The sequence below is a fragment of the Hippocampus comes genome, unplaced genomic scaffold (assembly GCF_001891065.2).
Source record: "Hippocampus comes isolate QL1 unplaced genomic scaffold, H_comes_QL1_v1.1 scaffold51, whole genome shotgun sequence".
Classification (NCBI taxonomy): Eukaryota; Metazoa; Chordata; class Actinopteri; order Syngnathiformes; family Syngnathidae; genus Hippocampus; species Hippocampus comes.
The window spans coordinates 2242255-2269669 of record NW_017805497.1 but is presented as its reverse complement, the minus strand read 5'-3'; the positions used below and the strand labels follow the sequence as shown (position 1 = coordinate 2269669).

The 27415-nt window shown below is 41.3% G+C and overlaps 2 protein-coding genes across 2 annotated transcripts; both read right to left on the bottom strand.

Annotated features, from left to right (window-relative positions):
* Positions 1-508: 508 nt before the first annotated feature.
* On the bottom strand, positions 509-14468 carry LOC109519794 (von Willebrand factor A domain-containing protein 7-like). Its single transcript, XM_019876527.1, has 19 exons — positions 14282-14468; positions 13672-13903; positions 12303-12516; positions 11826-11911; positions 11608-11701; positions 10425-10553; positions 9665-9851; positions 8356-8525; positions 6992-7104; positions 6725-6841; positions 6245-6421; positions 6039-6168; positions 5783-5935; positions 5605-5697; positions 5160-5269; positions 4553-4717; positions 3939-4262; positions 3403-3705; positions 509-2340 (listed from the first exon to the last, which is right to left on the bottom strand). The coding sequence occupies exons 2-19, from the start codon at positions 13864-13866 to the stop codon at positions 1909-1911; spliced, it is 3192 nt and encodes a 1063-aa protein (XP_019732086.1). The 5' UTR covers positions 13867-13903; positions 14282-14468; the 3' UTR covers positions 509-1908.
* A 937-nt stretch (positions 14469-15405) lies between these two features.
* Positions 15406-24422, bottom strand: LOC109519759 (von Willebrand factor A domain-containing protein 7-like). The gene is made up of 19 exons (XM_019876474.1): positions 24184-24422; positions 23786-24005; positions 23491-23698; positions 22987-23072; positions 22802-22895; positions 21684-21812; positions 21267-21453; positions 20994-21163; positions 20781-20893; positions 20400-20516; positions 19693-19869; positions 19473-19608; positions 19206-19358; positions 19033-19125; positions 18803-18912; positions 18322-18486; positions 17632-17955; positions 15563-16990; positions 15406-15516 (listed from the first exon to the last, which is right to left on the bottom strand). The coding sequence occupies exons 2-18, from the start codon at positions 23984-23986 to the stop codon at positions 16559-16561; spliced, it is 2895 nt and encodes a 964-aa protein (XP_019732033.1). The 5' UTR covers positions 23987-24005; positions 24184-24422; the 3' UTR covers positions 15406-15516; positions 15563-16558.
* Between the last annotated feature and the right edge of the window lie 2993 nt (positions 24423-27415).

The window sequence follows — 27415 nt, the reverse complement described above, 5'->3', positions numbered from 1 at the left end:
ACCTAAATGAATATGGCAGCTGGCAGGCATTCCCAAATTCAAAGTTTGCTTTACAGCTTTAATTAGTCTTGGTAGGCAACATAACATGTATTACGTAATCACAAGATTTCCTTTTTTTTTTTCATCAGATTTACCACATTGTCGCTTTTGCAGAAAAACAAAGATAATTTTATTTTATAAATGGTTCTGAAACCAGTGGTTCAGGGAACTGCACTCAGGACAGGCAGGGGAGGTAGAGGCTCCCCGTCCCCTCCCCTGCATGCGAAGAGTTAAAAGAAAAAAATCCATTTTAGTTCTCTGGTCTGGAGATTTACCGGTACATTGATTTTCTTTTTCAATCCAATAACATCAAATATTTCACCATTGAAACAGCTGAATTTTATATTTCCTGTTCAAATGTATGGCCAAGAAAGGAAGAGTCATCGCGCTTTTTGTGCTTCAAGAGACTACACACACATTAATCAATGCAGGAAGTTATTGGCCCGTTCCCTCAGACAAGAGGCATTGCTGTTTGGCTTCCTATCGGCAATATAAATGTTTTATGACACATTAATGTTTTTATCACTCATGCACTGGGCATGCTGACATTCAACAGTCTGTCTAATATATTAGATGAATGTGTGTGACATGGTAAGTCTTTGTGATTGGCGGATGGACATGCACGGTGGAGCCCTGACAGCACAGTGCTGCTCCTGGCAGGTGGCAGTGCTGAGCTCAATTGGCGGAATGCGTCAAAGAAGTATGGTGCTCTTCCCACACAAAATACCAGACCACTAGAGAAAGGGTTTCTTCAGATTCTTGTTTTTGCCAAAGAAGTTTTCATGAGGATAAGCGAATTAGAAAATGGATGGATGGTAGTTAAAGGCAATGTTAAAAATTCAGCTTATCTTGTAAGCGTATGTAAATCGTCGATGGAGAGGGCCGCCAAATAAAATCTCGCCTTGGGCAACACATTGGCTCGGTCCCAGGGTCTCCAATGGATAAAAAACTCAATTATTTAAAAAAAAAAAAAAAAAAGCAGGAGTATAAAACGCTTGGATAATAAAAAAAAATGCGCTCACACGTGGTTTGGGAATGGATGTGTTAATTTATCATTGATTGATTCATTGACAACAGTAGAGGTGGCAACTGGAGTGGCAAAGGGTTCAGTGGAGGTGGGTGCCGCCACCCCTTTCCAATCTGCAGATCCGCCAGAGCACTGAGGTATCGTTATTGTGAGGTTGTGATCATGCTTGCCATTTACAATGCTATATTCATATTTAGATTTTAAACTTATTTCCCATACAATCTCTAACTGGTCCATCTGCCCCTCCCCCACCCCCCCCTCCCATTCCAATCATCATCAACATCGTCATAACTTACCAGAGACGTTAGTTAGTTCTAATGTCTCTTTTCATTCCATAATTCATGCGTTGGTTAAAGTTACACTTTCACAACTTGACTAGAACTACTGCTATTACAATGTACTTTTACACACCAAATCAAAACACAATATCGGATAATTTGATTTCCTGATAGACGAACTAACTCAACTGTAACTGCATACACCTATATCCATAAATAACTAGATACAAATGCTCAAAGTACCAGATATGTTTCCTCCAACTGATGTACAGTGTTCCTACACCTTTCCACTGATTTTTTTTTTTGGGGGGGGGTACTCTATTCTCAGTTATTTGCTGGAAAAAGAAAAAAAAACCAAAAATCAACTACCCTATTGGCTGTTTCGTGCTCAGACCAAAGTGCTGTCTCGTTAAACATTGCTTTGGCGCCATCCTGTAGTACATTAGTGCATAAAAATTATATTGACGTGGGTTGAGGACCATCAAGTAGTGACTTAACACCATCTACGAGTAATTATAAGCCCTTTTACGGTTTGCAAATCGTATGGGAACACTGCAATTAGTTTCATCTCCAAAGTGCGAGTGAGACAAGATTTATCCAGAGACAATGTGACGTGCGAAATGCGTGCCCTCCATTGCCTGTGAAAATGTTAGTTGTTGTCGTCAAAGGTGCAACTGTGGTGGATTCTCGGATAGCCTGGCCTATGCAAATGACCTCATTTCCGGCCTTGTCCATAGCAGACAGATGCACTCTATCTTCACAGCAGGAGGCCTGGTAGGAGGCCACGGTGATGTTCTCGCCCCCTGGCCTGACCACTGTGGTTGTGTTGAGGGTGCCGTTGCCTGCACGAATGGTGACGTTGTCGACGCCCACTCCATTGATGCTGTCACTCACATTGACCACAAACACCCACTGAGAGGAGTTGCAAGGCGATGAAGAGGATGGACAGGTGGATGTCCTGACCTTCTGGCACATCGGAGGGAGAACATCACTCACCTGGATTACAGAAAGCGAATGAATAAGCTCAAGTGGGTGTGTCATAACAGTCTAGAAATACATGATGTGCTTTGGGTCTTCCAGTGGACGGACCCTTGTGGTAAAACTTCAGTGTGAGTGCCGTCCCAGTATCCTCATTTCAAAAGATAGTGAGGGAAACTGTTGTAATAGCTGCAACTTTTTAGCCTGTTATCAACCTTATTCGTCATATACGATTATGGTATGTATTATGTAACTACAGTATGTAACTGTATCCCCTTGTAGTTTGACTCAATGAACCCCGCCTACCCCGTGAAGTTCTGCTCTTTCTTACAGTGGATTCTGCTAGATGTTCCCATCAGAGTCTCACAAAACATTTGGATCTGCCATTTCAGGCTGGCGTTTTCCCCTCCAATCGAAGCCAACAGTTGACAGCTCCGCCTCTCTCTTTACCGCTCTTTAATTGATTATTGAACTGCAGCCTAAAGTGTCCCTATTTTAAGTGCAGATGTGGACACCCTTATCTCTGAATATGGTGTTTGTTATGGCTAATCCGTGACGAGCACCGTCTCCGAGAACTCCAAAAAAGAGCGAGTACACTGAACTACTCTTTGGTGCATAAGCGCAAACAACAGTCAGGACGTATTTCCCCCACGCAAAGGCAGTAGGAGACTGTTGCGTCTATTTATCACTCTCTTTGTTCGTATCCAATTTGCTCTTGTCCCTTTAAGAGGTAGATGTACTTTTCACAACGACCGCTTGCCGTAACCACAAGAGGTTTTGAGGTTCCCTCACGAAAATATGCTCTTTCTCTGAGGCCCGTGGCCTGGTTGGCACACTATCAGTTGTGTTGTACTATTCTGATACCGCCCTGTTTGTCTTTCAGTGGGCGGTGTTTTATTCAGTGTGTGTGGCTTGATGAAGCCTTACTTAGTTTCCAATGAAACAGTCAGTCTGTAAAATCAACTTTAAAAGAGTTCCTCATCTTCAGTATCGGGTGTTAAAATGTTTTTCGAAAGTCTTCAGTTGTTTGAATGCAATAGTTCATTTTTGTGCAAGTGCTATTGTGGTAGAATGTCTCACCCGGCCCATGCAAAGAGCCACGTTTCCCACGTTGTCTAGAACAGACAGCTCCACTCTGTCTTCACAGCAGGAGGCCTGGTAGGAGGCCTCGGTGATGATTTCACCCCCTTCCCCCACCAAAGTTCTCGTACGAAGCATGCCTGTCCCTTCGCGGATAACGATGCTGTCAATTCCCGTCCCATCGACTCCGTCGGTCACTTGGGCAACCCACATCCACTGAGAAGAGCCACAGCGTGACAAATCGGCTGGGCAATTGGCAAATTTACGGACCACCCGGCACACTGGCCTGGTAATATCATCCACCTGGAGACACACAAATGTAGAAGCATGAACAAAATGCAAATATCAGTGGTGAATTGTTATTAGCAGACCTTGTGTCTCAAAATTGCAGTTTCATTTAAAATACTGTATGTATCTGTGATTGAGTCACCATTTAAAACATCTTTCTGACAACATTAAGGATTTTTCTTCCCACAACCAGCTTATACGACACTGTTGATCAAAATCTGAAATAACCTTGATTACTCTTCTCTTACCTCAGCACCAACTGAAAAGCGAAGGACAGCAAAGTTGAGATCGGTTTCATCTTCATTTTCCGCCACAATCGTAAGTGTCACGTCAGTTCCCAATGTCACATTTGCAGGAGCGGTTAGGGTCACAGTGTCATTAGCTTTCCCGCCGCTGTCTGCTTCTATGGTGACAGACACTGGCGATGACGAAATAAAGTTGCGGTTGTTGATAGCACGCATCGTGAATGTCCCGTTTGCAGTCTCGTCAGGGACTCCTCCGGTCATTATGGTGACAGTGAAAGGGATAGAGATGGTTGAGCCTGGTTCTATGTTGGTGATGTTGACTTGAGCCTGGAAAAGTGGGGACAGCCATTTTAGAGTTTGTTCATAACTTACAGCTTTGATTTGTTAAAAACGCTTTTTGTTTGGTTGGCTTAGAAGCTATCATCCAAACCCTGGTAGTTATCGAGCAAATGGAGCAGTCAAAGACTGCTTGAAGAACTGTTCTGGGCCTTGTTGCAAATGCATTTCTTGTGACTGAATCCAATAGTCATAAAAAATGCTTGAAATTTTGTTCAGGCTTGAGGGCAAAGGTGAGATCTGCTCTCATTTGATTGAGAATTTAAAAAGTTTAGGCTCACAATCACAGCGATGTTCGAAGTCCTGATTCGAGTGGGGGCCTGCCTTTGGAACATGCTTGGAGTTGACTGTGAGGATGAGTCGCCGCCCCCTCCTCTCAATCGAACCACAAAATCTCCTGCTGGAATTTCATTGAATGTCACCAAGAAGCCAGTTGTTCCTAATGACTGAGAGAAAGGACAAGAAAAATGAAAAAAAAAATGCAATTCTACCTGCAATTTTATGAGGGGTTTGATTTGGATTAGGCTTGCTCTGTCATCCAATCGTTTCCTAATCAGGAAAATTGTTGGCATCACAATACATTTCTACGTGTAGAGACTATATTTTAGGTTTTACTGATTACATAACACAATATCCAATGTCATACCACTCTAAGCAGAAGTCAAAGTTAAAACAGCGAATTGGATTGACGATGAATCCTCGAGTAAATATTGTCAATTCTCGAGGTTGGTCATGGAAAGTTGAGTTGAATCAGTCAATCTTCAAACAACCATCACATTTTCTGAGATAACTGCTCTAAGTTGGGGCAAAATATTTCTAGGTTTGTTATTTGGTGTTTGATGCTTAGCCTTTGGTGTATTCTCTTTTTAATGAATATATCCAACATGCCTGCAATATTCCGTTGACCGCTGTTGGGCCCGAGCTGTCATACAGTGTGACCTCTGTTACATTTACACTGTCACTTCCTGTTGCTGTGACAAAGATAGTGGCATTACCCCCTAAAAGTTTGCACAAGAGAGACAAATGTCATTTTTTTTCCAGTGAAAACGGTACATGATCAAAATGAATACGAGACATGACTCATAGCTCAATGCTGATCCCGGATTTTGAAGGAAAAAAAGTGTGGCTCCGTGCATAGGAAGTAAAAGCATTTGTATTCTCGCTCATGGGGACAGTCATCTACTTTGTTCTTTGCACAAGGGCTACTTTCATGCATCTACTACAGTATTCTAAGTTGCAAGTGCAAGTAAAATACACTGTCGAACCCCGTGAGTGTGGACATGGAGAGATAATAACAAGGTGTGTGACGTTGCAATCGAAGACGATGTTTGACCTGTAAGAGGACGTGCCTCCTTCAGAAAGAAGTCTGCAACGGGTGCTTCACTTTCTTCCACATGGTAGTAGATAAAGTTCACTGGACTTTGACCTGATGTCAACATTGGTAAAACAAATATTTACAATTTTCAACACATCTTTGTAAGAGACCATTTATGTTCCATCCTTTGACTGACCTGTAACCTTAAATGAGTAGTGATCATTAGAGTCAATACTGATTTCCCACAGTCCTGTTTCATTGATATCGTTGAGCCTCAATTGGCGTAGATTACCCGTCGAGGTCGAAGACGCCAGAGAGCCACTGGACTCACCGGAATTCTGAGATACTCCTGCAAAGGTAGGAAAGAGATGCTCAATATGCACAAACGCTTGGTGATTTCCCAGCTGATGTTTAGTCAATTGGGAAAAGTTGGACTAGACTAGCCATCATACCTGTGGAGCTGGTCAGAATAAAAGTGAGAGATGATTTCCCCGTGATGGAGATAATTATGTTCCTGAGTGAGCTATCAAGGGTAAATGAGAATGTTTCGGGCTGGCTGCTCATTTCTTGAAAAACTGTCACCTGAAAAACATGGGACATATATATATATTTTCTGTATCTACTTTATAGATGTGTTTTTCCTCATTCCTTTTATTACCGTTGCACTGTCTGTGGAATCCTGTATAACATTTGTAACCATAGGGAGATCTCGCTTGCTGACCTCAATGGTCTGACCACCAGATGCTCTGGCAAGGTCACGGTAAAGCTGAGCACCTTCTTGGGTCACCACTCTTTTGCGCCGACTGGATAGTGTCTCTGTCAGCAAGAATGTTACCTGAAAATGCCAGCAAACATCTTAGACATTTTCATCTCTTCTTTTGAAAGGATAAGGACACCTAGTGAAGAGTTGAAGTTATAATCGGAGTTTTGTGAGTTTTGATTAACCACCGTATCATCTAATTATTTCTCTCACAAGTCGGGCCTGTGTACCACTACATCATCAACGACGTTGCAGTTCAAACAATTAGTCAATGATTTAGAAAGCATGATCATGCTCTAATTTGCCGTAAGACATACTGTCAAAGTGCTGTGAAGCTGAATTACAATTTATGCGGGAAAAGGATTTCAAAAGTCTTACCACAGACTTGGTGCTCTCAATAAGAGCAGTGATGGTGCTCTTTAAATGAACGTCTTTTGCTGATGCATCAGTGAAGACAAATATTTCAGTTGAGGATGGAGCCGTGGTAAGGGCAAGCTGTGAGCAAAAAAAAAAAAACAGTACATTGCAAAATAGCAAGTGTTCAAATTTCAACTGACTTGAATAAAAAGCCAATTAATTTAGATGGAGTCTGATTATGCATTTCGTTTGCAAATGAGAAATTTATACTCGTATAACAAGAGACACCTGCAGTCCAGACAAGCTCATCTCTGGGTTGTCACCTCCTCCATTAGGAGTCAGTTCATTGAGGCCTTCTTTGAATGTGTCTGCATCGGTTGTTATTAATGGAGGTCCAACATCTGCAAAGAGTGATACATTTGCCAGATCAATATGCCCTATTTTTTACTGTAGCTTTTGTTTCATGGTTGGTAAAATGTAGCAACATGCAATAGCCTCTTGGAGAAACAGCAGTCAAATCTTCGAACTTCTGTAACACAACCCAATTTAAACATTTCTTCTGTTCAACACAAACTTTTTATACCTGCCCTTAAAAAATAGATGCGCAGTCATTCAACCTTTTATGTGATCAACATCTGGGCTCGGAATCTCTCAAAAGCTTTCTTTTTGGTCATCATTCTTTTGGGATTTTTCTTGAAGCATCTGTTGTTTTGGTTCATTTTCCAATTTGGATCTTTCTTTCTTTCTTTCTTTCTTTCTTTCTTTCTTTCTTTCTTTCTTTCTTTCTTTCTTTCTTTAATTCAGTGTTGGGGGCTGGCTTTTTCCAGAAACATGCATTCTGTCAATGTTTATGTCTGCTGTTTCAAAAGAAGTTGTCCTCCCAGAAATTAGGCAGCACAGGGCAGCTTTATTTAGACACCTGACAAATATGACAGTGATTACTCATTTCAATATATTTTATGATAATGAATAACATATATATATATATATATATATATATATATATACACACAAAATTTGACCTCTGCATTTCAGCCATTAGAGCAAGATAAGACAGATTAGTAGTTTTCTTATATATATATGTATATAATATTTAGAATATAAACCAATATTATATATATATTAAATTCTATATAAACCAGGTCACAAAATTATTGCAAAATGTCACCGTTATTTCTTACGTATGACAAATTGAGATTTTGGTACAGATTTAAGCAAGGATCATGGAAGTTGAAACAGATGATTTGCTTAAGCGGGCCACATCAAATGACGTGGCAGCCTGGATCTGGCCCCCACGCCTTGACTTTTTTGTGCATTAGAGCGACAACACACTGTTAGCGGCACCCATTGGAGAGGGGGCTGCAATTTGGGGTATTGGTGCCTTGCTCAAGGACACCACAGCCATATGTCCGAGAGTTCTTGAAGTGGGATCCACCTGCTGGCAGCTGACGATTATAACTGCTTGTCTACACCTTCCCTGTTGCCGTTGTTAGATATGGCTGACTCACAGATTTCCTGTGCGTGGTTTTGTAGTGGCAAGTGCCCTCACCCCAATCCCCTGTCGGTCGATGCGCAGCCCTCTGCCCCCGGTCTTTGTAGCACACGCTGACCTCGCTCTGGCACCCTAAACCTCTTTTCCTAGACTAGCCTACCTGGATCATTGAAAGGAACCAATATGTAGGCCGGCGGCTCCAGCAGGGTTCCATTTCTGCGGTCAATGAGTTCAAAAGTGACTCTCCTGGCTTCGTTTATTTCTGCACCCATACTGCGTGTGGTGTCGATGACAAAACACAGCGCAGAGGAGTGGGAGAGGCCCATCAGTCTGCAGGAATACGAGGAAAACGTGATTATCATTACAGAGATAAGAACTTTATATACTTTGCTCAAAGTAACGTAAAGAAGAATACACCAGATACACAAGCACAGCATTATGTTGTATCCATCCACCCATTTATTTGGAACCGGGTCGCAGGGGCAGCAGCCAAAAGAAACAGGCTGCTGACTCTCTTCCAGGGTAGTGTGCCACCAGAAGAGCCTTCTCTGGCTGAGGAACAGATTTGGAGATTCAGAATCTCCTCTCAGCTGTTTCACATACTGTTCCACTCCAGGAACAGTGATGTGCAAAGTGGCGTATCCGCCTGAGCGGTTACTCTCCCAACAAAATGATCAGAAGCAGAGGTGTAATCAACAAAAACAAAAACAATCTTTCATCTTCCAATCTCCCTCTCCCTGTCGGCGATCATTCATGAAGGGGCATCAAACCATTCTTTGGGGCATTCAGTGGATGGCAAATTTCTTTTGGCCGCCCCCCACTGCCATTCATGAAATTATGTCATGGGGCACCCGTATTACAAAAGGGGATATCCAGCCTACCACATGGCGAATATATAGCAACGGTACATTTCAAAATCTCTCTCCAATAAAAGACGGTTCGATACGTATCTCGATATGTACACCAAACAAAAACTACAAATGCAAATTTCTATGCATGCTAACCCCCACCAAGTCTGTTACAGTCATGGCGAAAACAGTGAAATCATTAACTAAGGCCAAGACACAGCACCCTTATGTCCTCATTCCATGAGGGGAAAAAACATAGCCACTTTCCACCTTGCCCTCTGTCATATTTTTAAGCATTGTGACATGAATTTTGTTTCATTGTTTTCTTCTTCACCCCATGAGATGCGTCCTGTTTTTTTTTTTTTTTTTTTTTTTTTGACGGTTCACCTCATCTCATTCCATTCTTCAGCTCTGTGTATTGATTTGTGTGTCGGATGGGAGAAGCCAAAGAATAAATCCTGGACTCAAATTTGTTAAATACGGAAAGTAAAAACAACAACAACATTTCAAACACTGAAAGCACGTTTCGATCATGGTTTCTTGAATTTCTCCCTGTTTTCTTAAATGTCTTTGTTCTGATCAACAGATCACCATCAGTTGTCCTTGGAACCTTTCCCTTACCGTAGAAAGTTCTTGTCTCCTCCAGCTAATCTGATGTCCTCCAGAAGTTGCATCGTAGCATTCACAGCCAAATTGGCTGCTTGAAAGTGAAGTGAGCCATGGCGGGATTTAACATGCTCCTTATTGATGCCTCCCACTGGGTCACGTAAACTCGTCAGGTCAAAATCACCTCCATGGCTGCATTTACCTCAGAAGAAAAAGACAAAACAAGATTGTATGCCAGTCAACCTTTTCAATGTTAAAACCATCCCACATTCAACTAGTTTGCAATGAGCGGCATGAAACCGGATGCACTCACGATTGCTTTCACCGAAAAATGTTGAATTGAATTCATCTTGCGTCTTCTGTTTTGGGAGTGCCAAGCCATACGTTAAAAGCAAAATTATGCATGATAAGCTCTCACGATGACATTGGTGAAACAAAACATGGCTTTTATGTGGTTGCTCGCGAAAATTCGGCCCTCTTATGACACTCAGTAATATCTTTATTGTTGCCAACAGCGCTCGAAATATGTCGGTGTGAACAAGCAATTTTGCACCTTCATTTGGGGATCTTTGTAAAAGATCCCAATCTTAAATCAGGTGCACAGCGCCCTGCATCAAACAGTCTGTGAGAGTAAACATGCAATTTAGGGTCCACTCTTTGGGATCTTAGTGAATCAGGCCCTCTTTTTCGATTGGTTTGCTATTTTATTTACAGTAAATATGTTGATGATTAACCATGAAAGAAAGACTCCACGCAGTTCCTCACAGTTAGTTACCTCGTGGCTTTTCTGAGGAGAAGGGGCTGAAGTAGCCTGAGGTGAGACGCTTCAGCAGTAGCACATTAGACACAAGGTTGTCATCACAGTTGTCTCCATTACAGTTTCTACAGGTGGGCATTATTGGCCCTGCAAACAAATGAAGCAAATGTGAGAAAAATCACATCCTAAAATGATATAAATCAGTTCTGAATGGCCCTAATGTACATTTAGATGCTGTCAGTTTAATTTTCCAACCATCGTGAGGCAAGTTGTTAACAGTAACTCAGTCCATAATGATGACGTTTAAAAACTTTTTTTTAAATAATCTTTTAATTATGTTAAGCATCCTTGGGTTTAATGAAAGACGCTGCAATAATAATAACAATAATAATGCACTCTTTAAAAGTAATATTCTTATTGTTGCATGTATGTGACTCGCAATTTGTAATGGATATAAGGACGGCAATATTTTTTTCCTAAATCTCCCAACTGTGAGGGCACTGACTTAGGCAAAACACAAAATACGGACATTGACAATCTAGTGAAATCAGCTTCTGTGTCGGAATGTAAAAGTTCAATAAAATAATAATAATAATAATAATAATAATAATAATAATAAATTCCATGGCAACTATAGGGTGTCATGTTTTACAAGGAGCTACCTGACCCAGCATAACAAGCAGGGCAACATTTTTTTTTTAATAAATAAATAAATCAGGTTAGGACATTTCAGAGAGAGAGAGAAAGAGAGAGAGAGAAATGGCATGGTGTTTATTTGGTTTTATTTAATGATTGAGAGCAAACAAACAACAGTATTCACTTAATGGGAAAATATTTTTTTAAATGCAGAATAACTAAGTAATAACGAATCTTTAATAATCATTCTAAAAATATTCAGTATAGTGACAGCCCGAATATATATTTATGTTTAGGACATAATATATATCATGGAATAGTATAAATTTAGACATCGTTGTGTCACTTCAATGCCTCCGTAGTTGTAGCACGCTATGCAGCCTCAAAGGCCTCTCTTTTACCGGAGATTTTTGTTGCCTTATGTGACGAGAATGAAAGAGACGAATTGCCGTCATGAATCTGATCACAGTGCTATCTACGCTCTTGGGGATGGTTACGGTTATACCGCTCTTTGCTGCTGTGGTGGACAGGATGCCCATGAATGTGAAGAAATCCAGTTTCCTACCTGCCAGATTCTCAAGGGGTTGGTCAGGTTCAATCAAAACTTTGTAAGGTGCCGTGTTTCCCAACTCCACCCAGTTGCTGTGGCTGTAGAAGTCCTTGGAGGATACAATGATATAATACATGCACACACACTTCACATTGCTTGTTGATACGATCTCACTTCCAAAATGACACCACTTCAGAATTCACCAATATCAACAAGATTATCTTGCAACGCACCTGGAGAGTCTGAAATATATATCCAAGGATCAACCGCCCTGTCATGAAGTTATCCGTTCTCACATTGGCCTTCACATTAAACACACCTTAGGAGTACAGAATACAACAGGAGGAGAGTAAGTTAGAGGTGAACTTTCTCTTTCTGTTGTATGTGCTTCTGTTAATTCCTGTTATTCTCAACAGCAACAGCAATGTTCACACAAAACCAAACAAGAATGAAGGTTGGTCTACTGTCCCAATTGAAGCAATTCTACTCAGAATGAATGTGAAAGTAAAGTAGCACCATCTGCTGGATACGGTGGAGCATGGCTGTACTTGCAAATGCAAAGTTATGCGCATTGTAGCACTGACTATAGACTCCTCTCCAGCTAAATTAGAATCAGTTTCTCTTCTTCAGTTACAGGGAACAATCTAAGGTGCGCGCATGTGCCAGTCTCCATTTCTATGTTTGGTATGTGGTAAGAAGACAGGAAGTACCTTGTGTGATTATGTTCCGTCCTTCCCGGAATGCCTCGTTATCAAAATGGCGCGCTGCAATGAGTAAAAAGTCTGAATCCACGAGTCCATTACGGAAGTGCATATTCCAAAGAGATTCGGTGAACAAGTGACTGGACAGCATTAAGCCTGAAGTATCTGAGGAGTAGGACGAGCACGCCTCATGAACTTGTTCAATTGTTAGTTTGTCATCAATCTGGAAAAAAAAGACACAACAGTGTAAATCACAGGTGGCAAACTCAAGGCCCGGGGCCAGATCCGGCCCGCCAAATCATTGTATGTGTCAACTGGCTAAAATCTGTACCGAAATGTCAAATTGTCATAACAATGTAATACATGTGTAATAAATAACGTTGAGATTTTGCAATAATTTTGTTCCCCTGTTTACACTCACTTGAACAATAATTGAACAAACTATTAGAATTGACTTGACTTATTTCAAAACTAGTAAGCTATTCATTTGTTGTGTACAAGTAATAATTTGGTGGTTTCATTGCCATAACGACCCTCCGAGGGAAATCGCAACTCCAAATTGGCCCGCGACTAAAATGAGTTTGACACCCCTGGTATAAATGGTAAAGTTTTGATGACCAACTGAAATTTGAGTTAACGTCTGTGTTATTGTTTAGATTTTCATATTTCACAGTGACAGTGGTTTAACCCTGAACTGTCAGTGCCCTTTGTTTTATGTGGTTTAGTTGTTAAGTTGAATCAACAATGGGACAAATTTAAGCATTTTCCCTCCCTCCCGGGTGTCTCATTATGGATTTTCTTTGTCCTGTGGTGTGGGGTTGGACAAGAATCATTTTTCCACTGTAACAGTTACATTTTTAGCAGAGGGAATAATTACGGAACCACCGTGTAAATTTAATTTCCAAAACTAACACTTTCAAAAACATTACCCCGCTTACTGTCCGATGACAGCTGGGATAGCACGCCTGAGACCCTTGTGAGGATAAAGCCAATTCGAAAATGGATGAATGGGTGAATGAATATCCTCTGAGAGTGTGAACTGTTCTGGCTTGCTCAGTTATTGGCTCAGCTGTTCAAAGCAACATGGTCTATGTAGTTCACAATGTTTGGCTGGAGCAGGCAGAAAGTTGTTTTTGATAGAGATGTGCTGCTTTTATAATCTGAAAATTACATTGAATACTGTGACAATTTTAATATCACAATATCATCATCATTGTTATACCCCAAGCTATTGCCTCAACCTAGTTTGCAGGATCCAAACGATCACACCCTGGTTCCAAAGCCCAACGGATGAAGTTAGCACATTTTCGAAACAATTCTGAACTTCAAAATGTATGGCATCTAATTGAGATACTTGCATACACAAGTGCTATCGTACACTCAGAGTGAAGTCCCGTTTCTCTGCAGCAGCAAGATATCGGCAGACCTCGGCCGTCTTTTGGAGAATTGCCCTTTCAGTAATATCACGGTGAGTCATGGAGATACTATCCGGCACTGAGAATGGTTTGAAGCTTTGAGTGAGGCTTGTGAAGGTGAGGACCAACAGCAGCAGGAATGAGCACATATTCCTCATGATGACGATGATGATGATGACGGAAGATAAGTAGAAACTGAAATTACAATGGAAACGTTCTTGAAATGTCATTATTTTGCACAAGCTCTTGAAACTATTACCGGTATTTATAATATGCCAGCTCACGACATTTAACTAACAACACTACCGGTCCAGACAGTGAACCAGGTGTAACCAAGTAAAATAAAGAGATTGGAAATATATTAGCTGATGAACTGAAAACATCGAGACAGAAAAAAACCCAAATACAAAACATTTTTGAAAACAAAGCAGTGACTAGACAAATAAAAATACACAACTAAGCATATTTCCTATGTTCACTGATAACACTAACATTGAATGACTGTATGTAATTAAAGCACTGTTGAGGGGCAATTCCATTTTATCGACCCAAAATGTAAATTGGCATACTCACTTCAATACTCATTGAAAAAAGTGCAGTCCGATTTTGAACCGCTTCAGCCTCCCCATGAGAACATTCCAAACGTCCCAGGTAGATAGCACGATGTGTGTTTCCTCTCCCGAGTCCCCTTGTGAGCATTTGACTGGGTGCTCTCCTCACTTCCTCTTTGACGATTTGAATGGAGATTGAGCGGCGAGAGACAAAATGAAACAACCTGACACAATGACACACCCTTACGCGTTTTCTTTTTATTACACATTCCTGTAGATGGCCGTAACACAATGCTGTAATTGTATAATTAGGTACTTATATTTAGAATAATTGCAAGCACGGAAAGGAAAATGAAACCTTGAAGGACGGGGTGCGGTTCACTACTTTGTGAACAGTGTGTTGTGAACATTCAACTGTTTAAGAACATATACCGACAATTCAGAGAATCCAGAGGCCGAAAACCAATATTGCCTGTTACTCCATTCACCCTATAGCAGCGTGATCCTTAGTTTTGCCGAAGACATCACCTCTGTAGGATTGATCAATGACAACAAGGCATGAGCCGACAGGGAGGAAGCTCAGCATGTGAGACGACAGTGTGACACCAACAGCCGAGGAGCCAGAGAGGGTGGAGAGCTTTGATTTTATTGGGGTCATATCTTAGCCGACCTTACCTGGTCTACAAACATCTCTCGTCAGGTGGGCAAAGCACAACAGACACTTTACTGTTGTACAGTGGGGTAGCCCTTACAAAACATATATCAAGTATACTTTCAAAAGTTTACTTCAACATAAGTACATAAGGTGTACTTTTTCCATCTTAAATGGAAACTAATTAAGTTTTAAGAGTCTACTATAAGTATCTTTCTGTATGAAAAAGTATTTGCCCGCTTCCTGATTTCTGTGTTCTTGGCATATTTATCACACACAATGGGTTCAGTTCATCAAAGCAATTTTAACATCACACAGAGACAACTCAGTGAAATACAAAATGCAGTTTCTAAATACCAGTTTAATTTATTAAGGCACAAAAGAAAAACACAAACATATCTGTACCTTCAGGAAAAAGTAATTGCCACCTGGACCTAATTATGAGTTGTGCCACACTTGGCAGCAATAACTGAAATCAAGCATTTGTGAAAATTGATGATGAGTCCTTCACATCGCTGTGGAGAAATTTTGGCCCACAGTCAAACAACAAAATCACCCCTGGGAGGCTCAACGAATGTCACAGAGAAGTTAGAACCTCCGAATGACTGTGGAGGATGAGACAAGGCTGTTGTCAAAGCGTAGCAAGTCTACCTGTGTATGATCTTAATATTGCAGTGTCTTAGACTGTAGAAGATGTATTGCAATGTTGAGGCTATATTACAGTCAGTATTATCTTGAATTAAACACATTAGACATGAGCTACAATTACTCCCTGTCTGTCCATCGGTCCTTTTATACCAGGGGTAGGCAATTCCAGTCCTGGAGGGGAGTTGCACTGAGCTCACAGTATCTGCCTGCCTGCCCTGCAATCAAATTCACCAAAATACCATGAGACCAGCAGTCAACCCTGTGCTGGCACTTTGACATGGTCGGAGCAGGGGTAAGTTTCAAACGACTTTTATAATTGGGTCGCAGAGTGGAGATCTCAAAACATCGCCCCTGAAAAATGTTCCTTAAAATAATGTGTTCTACCCACCCCCACTAGTCGACACAAAGCATGAATAGTGTATTTGTGCAATATGATTTCGGCAGCAAACTAAAATATGCAATAAAAATGTTTGACTTGACTTCACCTATATTTCTACATTCAGTAAATAGACGGTTTTCTCCACCGCATCTGTGGATACAATTTGATGAACCTATGATTTTCTCAGTGCAACTATTTCATAATCCAAACTACATCAGCATTCAAAACTGAGTTTATGGTTTATTTCTATTCTTCATGCTCAGTTTCACATCACTGCAAACTGCTACCACACTATTAAACATATTGTTTAATTCTTACAAAACTGAGCATTATTTCCACATATCGATTTTTTTTTCAACCAAATGTGGTTAAGTGAGAGTGCACTGCTGTAATCCCATACAGATGTTCAATTACATTCATAAAAATGTATTATGCTATACAATTCATTATGCTATTGTGTACAATAAACATGTTTTGAGTAGATACATCTTATAAAACTAAATTATGATTACCGTTCACATCCAAACACCAATAGAATAATATTGTTCGATTTTGTTACAGCTTGTCAATCAAAGTATCTGAATAATGTACTACAATCAATATACTTCCATGCATCTCTTTCATTTCCAAAGTGTGAGTGCCACAACAGTGGTCCAGACCCAAAGTGTTGTGCTCAGACAATCCCCTCCAGTGGACGTGGTGTTAGGAGTCACATGAGCTGCAGTCACAGGCGCTGTGGTGGACTGTCTCACCTGGCCCACGCAAATGCCCACATTTCCCACATTGTCCACAACAGTCAGCTCCACTCTGTCTGCACAGCAGGAGGCCTGGTATGAGGCCACAGTAATGTTCTCGCCTCCTGGCCCCACAACTGTGGTTGTGTTGAGGGTGCCGGACCCTTTACGGATGGTGACTCTTTCGATACCTGTCCCATTGATACCGTCCGTCAAGTTGGCCACAAATATCCACTGGGAGGAGTCACAGAGTGATGAAGTTGAACAGTTGGTGGATGTACTGACCTCTTGGCACACTGGTCTGTTAACGTCGGTCACCTGAAGGCAGACAGTCAAGAAATTATAATTGCTAATTGCACAACATATATGCAATGCCGTATTTTCCACACTATAAGGCGCACTGGATTATGAGGCGCACCTTCAGTGAATGGCCTATTTTGTAATTTTTTTCATATATTGGACGCACCGTGTTATAAGACGCAATCTACAATACATCCACTCCACTAGATGGAGTTACGCTCAAGGAAATGCCAACAGAACACTACACTACACTAAACCCTGATTTATATACTGTAGCGATGATCAAATGTCAGAAAAACTTATTGAATAAAGCAGCGACACAGTTCACTTAATCAACAGCAAGTTATAACATTGACTCGTTAACGTTGACCTCTCTTGCCGCAGCTCTATTTCCGTGTTCAACTGCGAAACCGATCGCATTAAGTTTGAACTCTGCATTGTAAGCATGTATCTAGCAAGGAGCCATTTTGGGGTTGACATATTACTGTAAAGACCATATTAAACGCGCATCGGATTTTAAGGCGCACTGTGAGCTTTTAAGAAAATGGAAGGCTTTTAGGTGTGCCTTTTAGTGCGGAAAATACGGTATTGATGAAAACCCCATGAGCCATATTAATGTCAATCAGGATCCTAGACCCGTTTGAGGGCGTTTCCCTTACCTCAGGAGCAATTGAAAATCTAAGGACGATATAGTTGATATCAGTTGTAGCTGCATCTTCCGCCTCAATCGTAAGCGTTACGTCGGTTCCCGATACCGCGCTGTCAGGAGCGGTTAGGGTCACGGTGCCGTTGGCTTTCCCTTCACTGTCTGTTTCTATGGTGACAGAACCGGGCGATGTGGAGTCAAAGCTGCGGTCGTTGGTAGCACGCACTGTGAATGTCCCAGTGGTGGTCTCGTTAACGACTCCGCTGGTTGTTGTGGAGACCGTAAAAGGGATGGAGACAGTGGAACCTGGTTCGATGTTGGTGCTGTTGGCTTGAGCCTAAAAAAAGGGGCACAGCCATTTAAAGTGTGTTCACAGTTTTGTATCGGTGACAGCAAATTAAGTCTGCTGCAATTTATCAGATAGTTCGGCCTTTAGTACGAAGAGGTAGGCTCGGTTCACTTACTCTGCTACAGTTTCGATCAGTTCAGCTTCATGAACACTGAATCGACCATAAACATTGCCGGTGTTAAAATGTTTGTGGAAACACGGATTTTGTAATTCAGAGAGAGAAAACGAACTAGTTTGATTAAAACAGACCAAAGAAGCCGGTGTCTACAGGTATACTTGGGAAACTGATGCTGTTATTAAAATCATTAGGAGCCTTGACAACAACGATGAATGTCCGAGAGTGATTGAGCTCACAGTCACTGAGATGCTTGAAGTCTTAATCTGAGTGGAGCCCTGCCTCTGGAAACTGCTTGGAGTTGATCTTGATGATGAGCTGCTGTCTTCTCCTCTCAACTGAACCACAAACTCACCCGCTGGGATCTCATTAAACGTCACCAGGAAGTTAGAACCTCCTAATGACTGTAGAGAAAAGGACAAAACCAATGTCGTAAAAGCATATAAAATATCCACCTGAACTCATTAGTGAAATCTGTATCAAACAAATGGGAACTCTTGTTTTGGCACACTGTCTTACCAAATAAAAACAACAAAAAAAACATTTCCCAGAGGTCTCCTGTCAGCAAATATTCAGAGATACCGATTTCACTTTCCAGCCATTCAGTGAAAAGTTTTTGAGGAATATCATGTATTTCGTGTTAAAATGATTAGCTGTGGCATATTCACATTGTGATTAATGGATTGAGTTATCTATGTTGAAGAATGTTATCCAACATGCCTGCAAGGTCCCGGTGACTTCCGTTGGCCCTGAGCTGTCATACAACGTGACCTCTGGAATCTTAACACTGTCACTCCCTGCCACTGTGACCAGGAGGGTGGCATTACCGCCTGAACGTTGAACACAAGAAAGACACATGGCATAGTTTACACATCTTGGGACATGAACAAAAGACTGGGGACATGGATGATTGATAACTTTGAGGGGAAAGAGTGCGATGGCTATATCACCCGAAAGAGGACGTCCCTCCTTTAGAAAGAAGTCTGCGTGGACTCCTTCATGTGCTTCCACAAGATTGTAGATGAAGTTCATTGAGCTTTGACCTAGTATCAACATTCACAATGGTCAAAACATTTATAAAAGACAATTGATCTTCCCCTCTTAATAATAATTTACGACTGACCTGCGACCTTTACCGAGTAGGGGTCATTGGAGTCTACACTGATTTCCCACAGCCCTGTTTCATTGTCATTGTTGAGCCTCAGTCGTCGTAGGTTACCTGCCAAGCTCAAAGACGCAAGAGGGCCACTGGACTCGCTGGAGCTCTGAGATACACCTTGTAAAGTGACGTAAAAAGATGTTTGATATTAATAAACAGTTGGTGCCTTTCCTTTTTTTAAGGGCTGGTATCTTGTAAAAAGAAAAAGATGGACTAGAAAAACTATAATACCTGTAGAACTGGTCAGATTAAAGGAGAGAGAGGACGTTCCTGTGATGTAGATTGTAATGTTTCGCAGTGAACTATCAATAGTAAATGTAAAATTATCAGGCTTTCCAGGGTTCATCATGATTTGAAAGACAGTTACCTGAAAAAGACAGCAGAGAGAATTTTCAAACAATATTGGACTTTTTTTTTTTTTACTTGGTTTCCTCCTCTATTTTTCACTTACCACTGCACTCTGTAAGGAATCCTCGATAACACTTGTAGCTTGAACAAGGTCTGACTTGCTGACCTCAATAGCCTGACCGCCAGAGGCCCGGGCAAGGTCACGGTAGAGTTGAGCGTCAGCTTGATTCAGTGCTCTCTTGCGTCGACTGGTCAAGACATCTGTCAACATGAAAGTGACCTGAAAATTCAAGAGAGCAAAAAAACAATACCCATCAAGAATGTCAAATTTACACACATTTTAAACATTTCTGTCCACCAGATACACTCAGACTGGTGGTTTGTGTAATAAACAGAGAATTGTATAAGGTTCTAAACTTATAGAGTCCAAGCTAAATTGAGATGAAACACTTTTTTACCCCATTGGTTTCTTGCACATTTAAATGCAAAGACTACTCCTGATTATCTTCGAAAGGCACAAACAAACAACATGGCATAAGGGAGGACCTTGTTTGCAGAAACCCAGTTATTCATTTTAGTGGCAATAATTGTTGTGGGCACTAAGTTGTCATTGGCTCAGATGTAACTCAGACCTTGCTGTGTTTTGATATTTGAGGATGTAAGTGACCCAGCCCTGCGATTGGCTGGAAACTACTTCATGGTGTACGCCACCGACTGCCCTAAGTCAGCTGGCGGAACGCCAGCGCGCCCGCGACCCTCGTGAGGATAAGCGGCTCAGATAATGGATGGATGGATGGGTGGGTGACTCACCTCCGACTTGGTGCTCTCTATAAGGGCAGCGATGGTGCTTTTCAAGTCAGCATCTTTTGCTGGAGCATCAGTGAAGACGAATATCTCGGATGAGGGTGGAGCAGCAGTCAGGGCAAGCTGTCAGCCAAAAACAGACGAGTCAAGATGTATCCGTTGACTTGGAAGAAAAGTAATTTATCTTCCACAGTTTGATTTTGAATCACTGTCTCTGTTGCACTTAAGACATGAATTTCTATGTGATGTAACACCATTCTGTTCTCTTGAATTCCCCAAAACAGAGACGGCAAAGTCTAGTGGTGTAATTCGGATTTCGTGAATTAGTGTCTAAATTAGAAATTGTATTTTTTTTTTTTTTTAAACGATTCACTGTGCTGCAAACACCTGAAGTCCAGACAAGCACAGCTCTGGGACATCTCCGCCTCCGCTGGCCGTCAGCTCATTGATGCTTTCTTTGAATTTGTCTGCATCAGTCGTTATTAGCAGAGGTCCAAATCCTGCAGGTAGTAACAGTTCATTTTTCACTACAACCTACAACCTGACCCCATAGAAAAGTTGGAAGCATGATAACACTTTTCATGATTGCTTTCTGACTACCTGGATCATTGAAAGGAACCAATATGTAGGCTGAAGGCTCCTGTAGGGTTCCCCGCTTACTGTCAATGATGTTAAAGGAAACTCTTTTTGCTTCAGCAATGTCATCACTCATGCTGCCAGTTGTGTCGATGACAAAACACAGTACAGAGGACTGGGAGAGGCCCATCAATCTGCAAGGATTTAAGAGACAATACTTATTCACTGCATGTCTTCATCACCAGTTGGACTTTGGAACCAAGAATGCAAAGTAAAAAAAGTGTGCTTGTCGTGTACCGAAGAAAGTTCTTGTCTCCTATAGCTGATCTGATGTCCTCCAGAAGCTCCACAGTAGCGTTTACGGCCAAATCAGCTGCTTCATGGTGTAGTGAACCATGGCTGGACCCAATTTGGTCTTTATTGATGCCCCCAACTGGGTCACGTTTACTTGTTTGGTCAAAAGAACCACCATGGCTGCATTTACCTTGAAGCACAAAGAAAAACATTGGATTGTGTACCACTCACTTGGATGATTGCTGATTACAATAGCACTACATGAATGATTTGACCGTGGTCTGATATATTTTTTGAGTTTTCTTCAGTGCAGCTAAAAAGGGTGAGCAAAGCTAGCTATCCAAGTAGTTAGTCAAAATGCTTGTTTAAATCAGCAAATCATTCATACAACAATGAATAAGCAAGTTCTCACAAAGTTACCGTCTGGTTTTTCCGAGGATATGAGGTTGAAGTAGCCAGAAGTAAGAAGCCCTTGCTGCAGTATGTCAGGCAAAATGTTATTGTCGCAGCTCTCTCCTGTACAGTTTCTACAGGTTGAAATATTTGGTCCTACAAGAAAATTGAGTTAGAAAAAAAAAAAAAACACATCATAAATACAATAACCAGAGTTTAAAAGACAAGGCTCGACACAATTTTGGGAGGAACAATGTATCTAGATGTAGTGCTGTAGCTTAAGCTGGAGATCTTGGGATGGGTCTCATAGATTTAAAAGAAATGAAAGATCTCAAACCAAAAATATCCCCAACTGTGAAAAACACAGCAAAAGCAGGATATGTAGAATGCAATATATGTAGACTACTAATTGAAAATGGACTAGCCAACAATTTTGTTTTTAATGTATATACTAAATACTGCTGGGTGGTTTTCCTAGCCCACTAGGGAGCTGTGGATTTTAAGCAAATTGGGACTTTAACCAAAGGTTGGGTTAATTATTTTGATGTAGCAGATTTCTTGAAGATTGGATTTGGGCGGGCTGAACCTATTAGACCTGAATACTTTTCAGAAACATTCCTAGAACATTTTGTTGGCTCAAGGGAAACAGAAATTGGGATTCAAATCCTGGTCAGGGAATGGAAACATCCAGTTGGGTTCTGAGGCAAATTCCTTTTATGCCATAGGTCAATTCCCAGGCACTGCAATTTCTGTTTTTCAGGTGACTTCAGTATATGCTCTTCGCAATGTTTGAGGCCAAAATGCAGATATGCGAATATTTGTCAATGGGCTAAAGATCCTCAATACAATTCAGTCAATTCACTCAATGTACTTGAAAATCTCCATTCATGAGCCCTCTGTGAAACACCTGAGGTATGTACTGGCTTTTGGATCCCCCAAGTGCGCTTCAGGAGCCTCATTGTATCAGGACCGGTTTAAAAACAAACCATCCTAGGGTAGTCATACCTCACCTCACAATGATGTATGGATGATTAGGTGACAGTCGCCGTTTGTGGTATTTCACTGAAGCATATACTCGGACATTCCAACAAAGCACTAGTTGCTATGGAAAGCATGTCTTGTAAGTGCAAACAACAGCATCCCACCTGCAACATTCTCAATGGTTTGGTCAGGTTTGATCAGGGCATTGTAAGGAGACGTGTTCCCCAACTCCACCCAGTTACTGTGGCTGTAGAAGTCCTGTTAATAGACAGTATTGTAACTCATACACACCATATGTGTTTCATGGATTACATCACAGCTCCTAAACTACACTAGTCCTGAAACTCACTTGCAAAGTGTGACATACACGTCCAAGAGTCCAGCGCCCTGTAATGAAGTTCTCCAGTTTTACACTGGCCTTCACAGCAGACACACCTGCACACACGGTACAACAGTGAGACAATGCGCAAATGAACTCAGTCTGGACAACCAAAAATAAAAAACAAAAACACAATGTAGGTGGATACACACAACCCCATTATACGATGGCACTTTGTCTAGCCAAGTCACTCCTTCTTTCTGGTGTCATTTTTTAAAAGTGTACCTTCCATTACCAATAACGTTATGAATTGAATAGTATTCTAGTATAAAAGCAGAAAAAGCATCACCGGGAACAGACATGAAGCAGGCATAGAGTAAAGCAATTACTCCAAAAACAACACTAAATGTTTTACGAGACATGGTTGTGTATACTCTGTTTTAACATATATTTGTATTACATGTAGAATGCATACCGAATAGAAAGGAAATCAGCGCAGGTGGATCATCAACTCACACAGATGGTTTTGTGTACCTTTTGTTATTAGGTCTCTCCCTTTCTGGAACGTCTCACCATCAAAATGATGCTCGTCACTCAGCATAGACGCTAAATCCACATTGGCATTGCTGAGGTACATATTGACAATGGAAATATGGAACAAGACGCTGGAAAGAAGCGAGGTGGAATTGTCCGTAAACAAACATGCCTCTTGTACTTGGTCAACTGTTAGACTGTTATCAACCTAAAGACAAGAGAAAAGTTGAAAGTTCTTTGTGGAGTTTTGACAAAGAGATTGTATGGAACTAGACAAGTGTGCCCCGATTCTTACATTCAGAATGAAGTCCCTTCCCTCTGCTACAGCAATGTCTCGACAGACCTCGGCAGTCTTTCGGAGTATTGCCCTTTGGGTAATGTCGCGGTGAGAAGTGGAATTTCCATCAGACACAAAGAGTGGTTGGAAGCTTTGAGTTAGGTCTGTGAGGGCAAGGACCACAGACACCAGCAGCGAGACTGACCAATTGTTGCTCATTATGATGACACGGAGAAACCTAAATCACAATGGAAATGTTCTGTAAAACCAACACCTGTCCTTTCAGTGTGTTGTAAAACCATCAGTTGCTAGAACAATGTGATGGTGTAACCAATAATCAGAAGAATTTGGGAATATTGACATTACCAAAGGAACCAAGAGAAAAAAAAAGAAAGCAATAAAATGATCAGCCTCACCTTATTATGTTCTTGTTGACAAAAATGTTCAGGAGTTGGGACGGCTTCCGTCGCCCAATGAGTGCATTCCAGTTTGAAGGATCAACACAAGTAGATTGTGTAATGTGGGTCTTGTGTTATCTGCGAGTCGCTGGACTATGTGTGTGTGTGTTTGAATGGGTGCACTGGTGTGTTTGAGTGTGTGCTTGTCGTTGACTTACAGGCTGTTGAATGATTTGAAATGTAAACAACTTGCCCACACCCTCACGTCTTGTTTTAACATATAGATTTTTGTAAGTGTCCCAAGTACAACTAAACAGATTTTGTTTTTTGTTTTTTTTTTTAACTAAAGACCTATCTGTCGTAGGTGTGGTATACACATCAGCGTTTTTCAAACCTTAAATGATTTTTTTTTCACCTGTGACAAACCCTGCACATCAAGATAGAAAATCAGGCATTAATAGTTTTGGTCATATTGTGTGTGTGTTGTCTGCTCCAGTAATCTCAACACAGAACACCTCACACTTGAACATTCTGTGGCACCACTTGTCTACAACCCAGTCCTCTGCAGCACAATTCTCACGTGATTACACATGATCTCACGAAAACAAAGACGAGCAGACGCTTCCAGGTATGCACCAACGGTTGTCGAGTGTTTCTGAAGAGGACCTCAGATGTGAGCGTTGTAAAATGGCGATGTCGGCAAGAAAAAAAACCCCTTGCTTTAGTAAATACTTATACCTGCCGTCTGGGGAACAAACATTTATACAATGCTGCTTCATTGTTCTTCAATCGTGGCTACATTGTGTTCGATTGGCTACGTTGTGTTCATGTCACAGTCAAATGATTTTCCCCACAAACATGCAGATTTTTTTTTGGGGTGGGGGTGGAATATAAAAATTTTCTTATTTATCATTGTTGGCCCAACACATCTTGCACCCAATTATACCGAAAAATCCATTCTTAACACAATTTCAAGATTGTTGGGCATTTGAGGTGTCTGGTCAGGAAGTGTCACAATCAAGACAATTATTGCCCAACTGTCTTCACGTGTTTATTCGTTCTTAGATTCATGTCTAAAGTGGATGCATAGGGAAAAAAAAACAAAAAACAAACCTCACTTTTTTCCTGTATTTTAGGGCAAACTGTGAAAACTGACATGTGCTGATCCCATGATAAATTGCCCTACTCATTTTGCCAATTATACTTGGAAGCAGTTGGCTCGGTGATCAACAGGTTAGCATGTCGGCCTCACAGTGCAGAGGTGCAGAGTTCGATTCCGGGTTCCGGCCTTCCTGTGTAAAGTTTGCATGTTCTCCCCGTGCCTGCATGGATTTTCTTCAGGTACAGCGGTTTCCTCCCACATTCCAAAAACATGCATGGCAGGTTGATTGGGCACTCTAAATTGTCCTTTGGTGTGAGTGTGAGCATCGATAGTTGTTCGGCTCTGTGTGCCCTGCGATTAGCTGGCAAATGGTTCAGGGTGTCTCCCGCTTACTGCCCAAAGACGGCTGGGATAGGCTCCAGGACCCCCGCGATCCTTTTGAGGATAAGCGGATAGGAAAATGGATGGTTGGATAGTTGGGAGCTAATTATGGCAGGTTATGGAAATCTTCAAAACTAATCGGATCCTACAGACGTAGACAAGGGTAAGAACTGAACAAAAAGATTTATTGGAGAAAACCACACGGCCGACAAAGTACAACAAATGTCCCTGGTAGCAAAGGAATGAGGATACAATGAGACAAACAAAAAGCGCTTGCAAGAGGGAAGGACAAACAATAATGCAAAGTCACGAAAGACAAGAAAATCCAATCACATGAGAATGAGGCGAACAAGATTACCGGTAACAATATACAAAATACTATTATACAAAAAAAAATCAATACATACACAAGAAAGCTTTGAAACATGGTGATGAAACGTCTTGAATAATCAAATATTGGGCACGAGAGTCGTGAGCAAGACTGAATAATCCGACATCTGACTGCCGCTGTTCAATTCCTTAACGCGAGACGTGCGGCACTGGAGGGAACGCCCTCCAATCCCGCAGGAACTGGAACACAAAACAAACAGAAAGATAACAAATTATTCAATTTCTAGAATGTATGGATTTAGCACAAGAATGAGGCTCCCTGTTGCCACGAATAAATGCACGTATGGTGGATCTGTCATCAGCACTTTAACAGAATGGGTATCAAAATAGTTTGATTTTACCTACACTTATTGTTGAAATTATAAAACATTCATCTGAGTATTTTTATGATGATGTAGGCATAACTAGCACATAGTTACCACTTCAACACACTTTGTGGAGAGGTTGGGCTCACCAGGTGTGGAATGCATTTCATTTGTTTCGGTTGCATAACCAGTGATGGCATTCTTTTTAAATTGAACAAGGCAATTTATTGACTATTGATAAAAAAAAAAAAAAAAAGTTGCGGCTGGAGGTGGTCAAAAAGAACAAGCTGTGGCCTGCCTTGTGACCTCAGCCACCTGTATTTGTCGGTGTCAGATATCAACATGAAAAGGGATGTCCTTTTAGATCTCAGAAATGTTCTGGAATGGAGGATCAACGCAGTCACATCCACATGCTATGTCGACCCGTGTTAATGACTTGACCACTTTTGAAATTTTGCGGCAGAACCCCGCCGACTGCTCGCACAGTTCAGTTGCTCCCGCCCCAACTGATTGATGCCTGTTGTAATAGTGAAGCGAGAAGCCGAGCGAGGCCGGTCCACAGACGAGCCAGGCCGTTCTGGAACCTGGAATAGTAAAGCACCGCTAGAGTGTTTGACAAAGGCCAATGAAGTTGCCAAGAGAACCCGTTCCACTTGTTTATTCCACACCAAAGTATATTAAATGTAGAACACTTCCTTTTGGAAGAGAACTGCTATTGACTTCTGCATGCACACATTTGCAAAATGACATTATTAAGATACCCTTTATTTGTCCCACACTGGGGAAATTTACAGTCTACAGCAGCAAAATTGGGGGGTAGAAAGAAGAAAAAACAAAGTGTTTGCATGCACAAACTTATACTTATAATACTTATGCGTTTGCATCTTCTCCGTCTTCTGATGTAAACATGAGTGAGACACTGACATTTCCAAAAAGTGCCACTTTCAGACCAGCTTTTAAAACTTAGCTTTTTTTAGGGGGGGTTTTGTTTTTTTTCAAAAGAGCGCCATCTTCATCCATTTTTATTCAGAAGTGGCCTCACGTAAAAAGGACACAACCAAAATATTAGCAA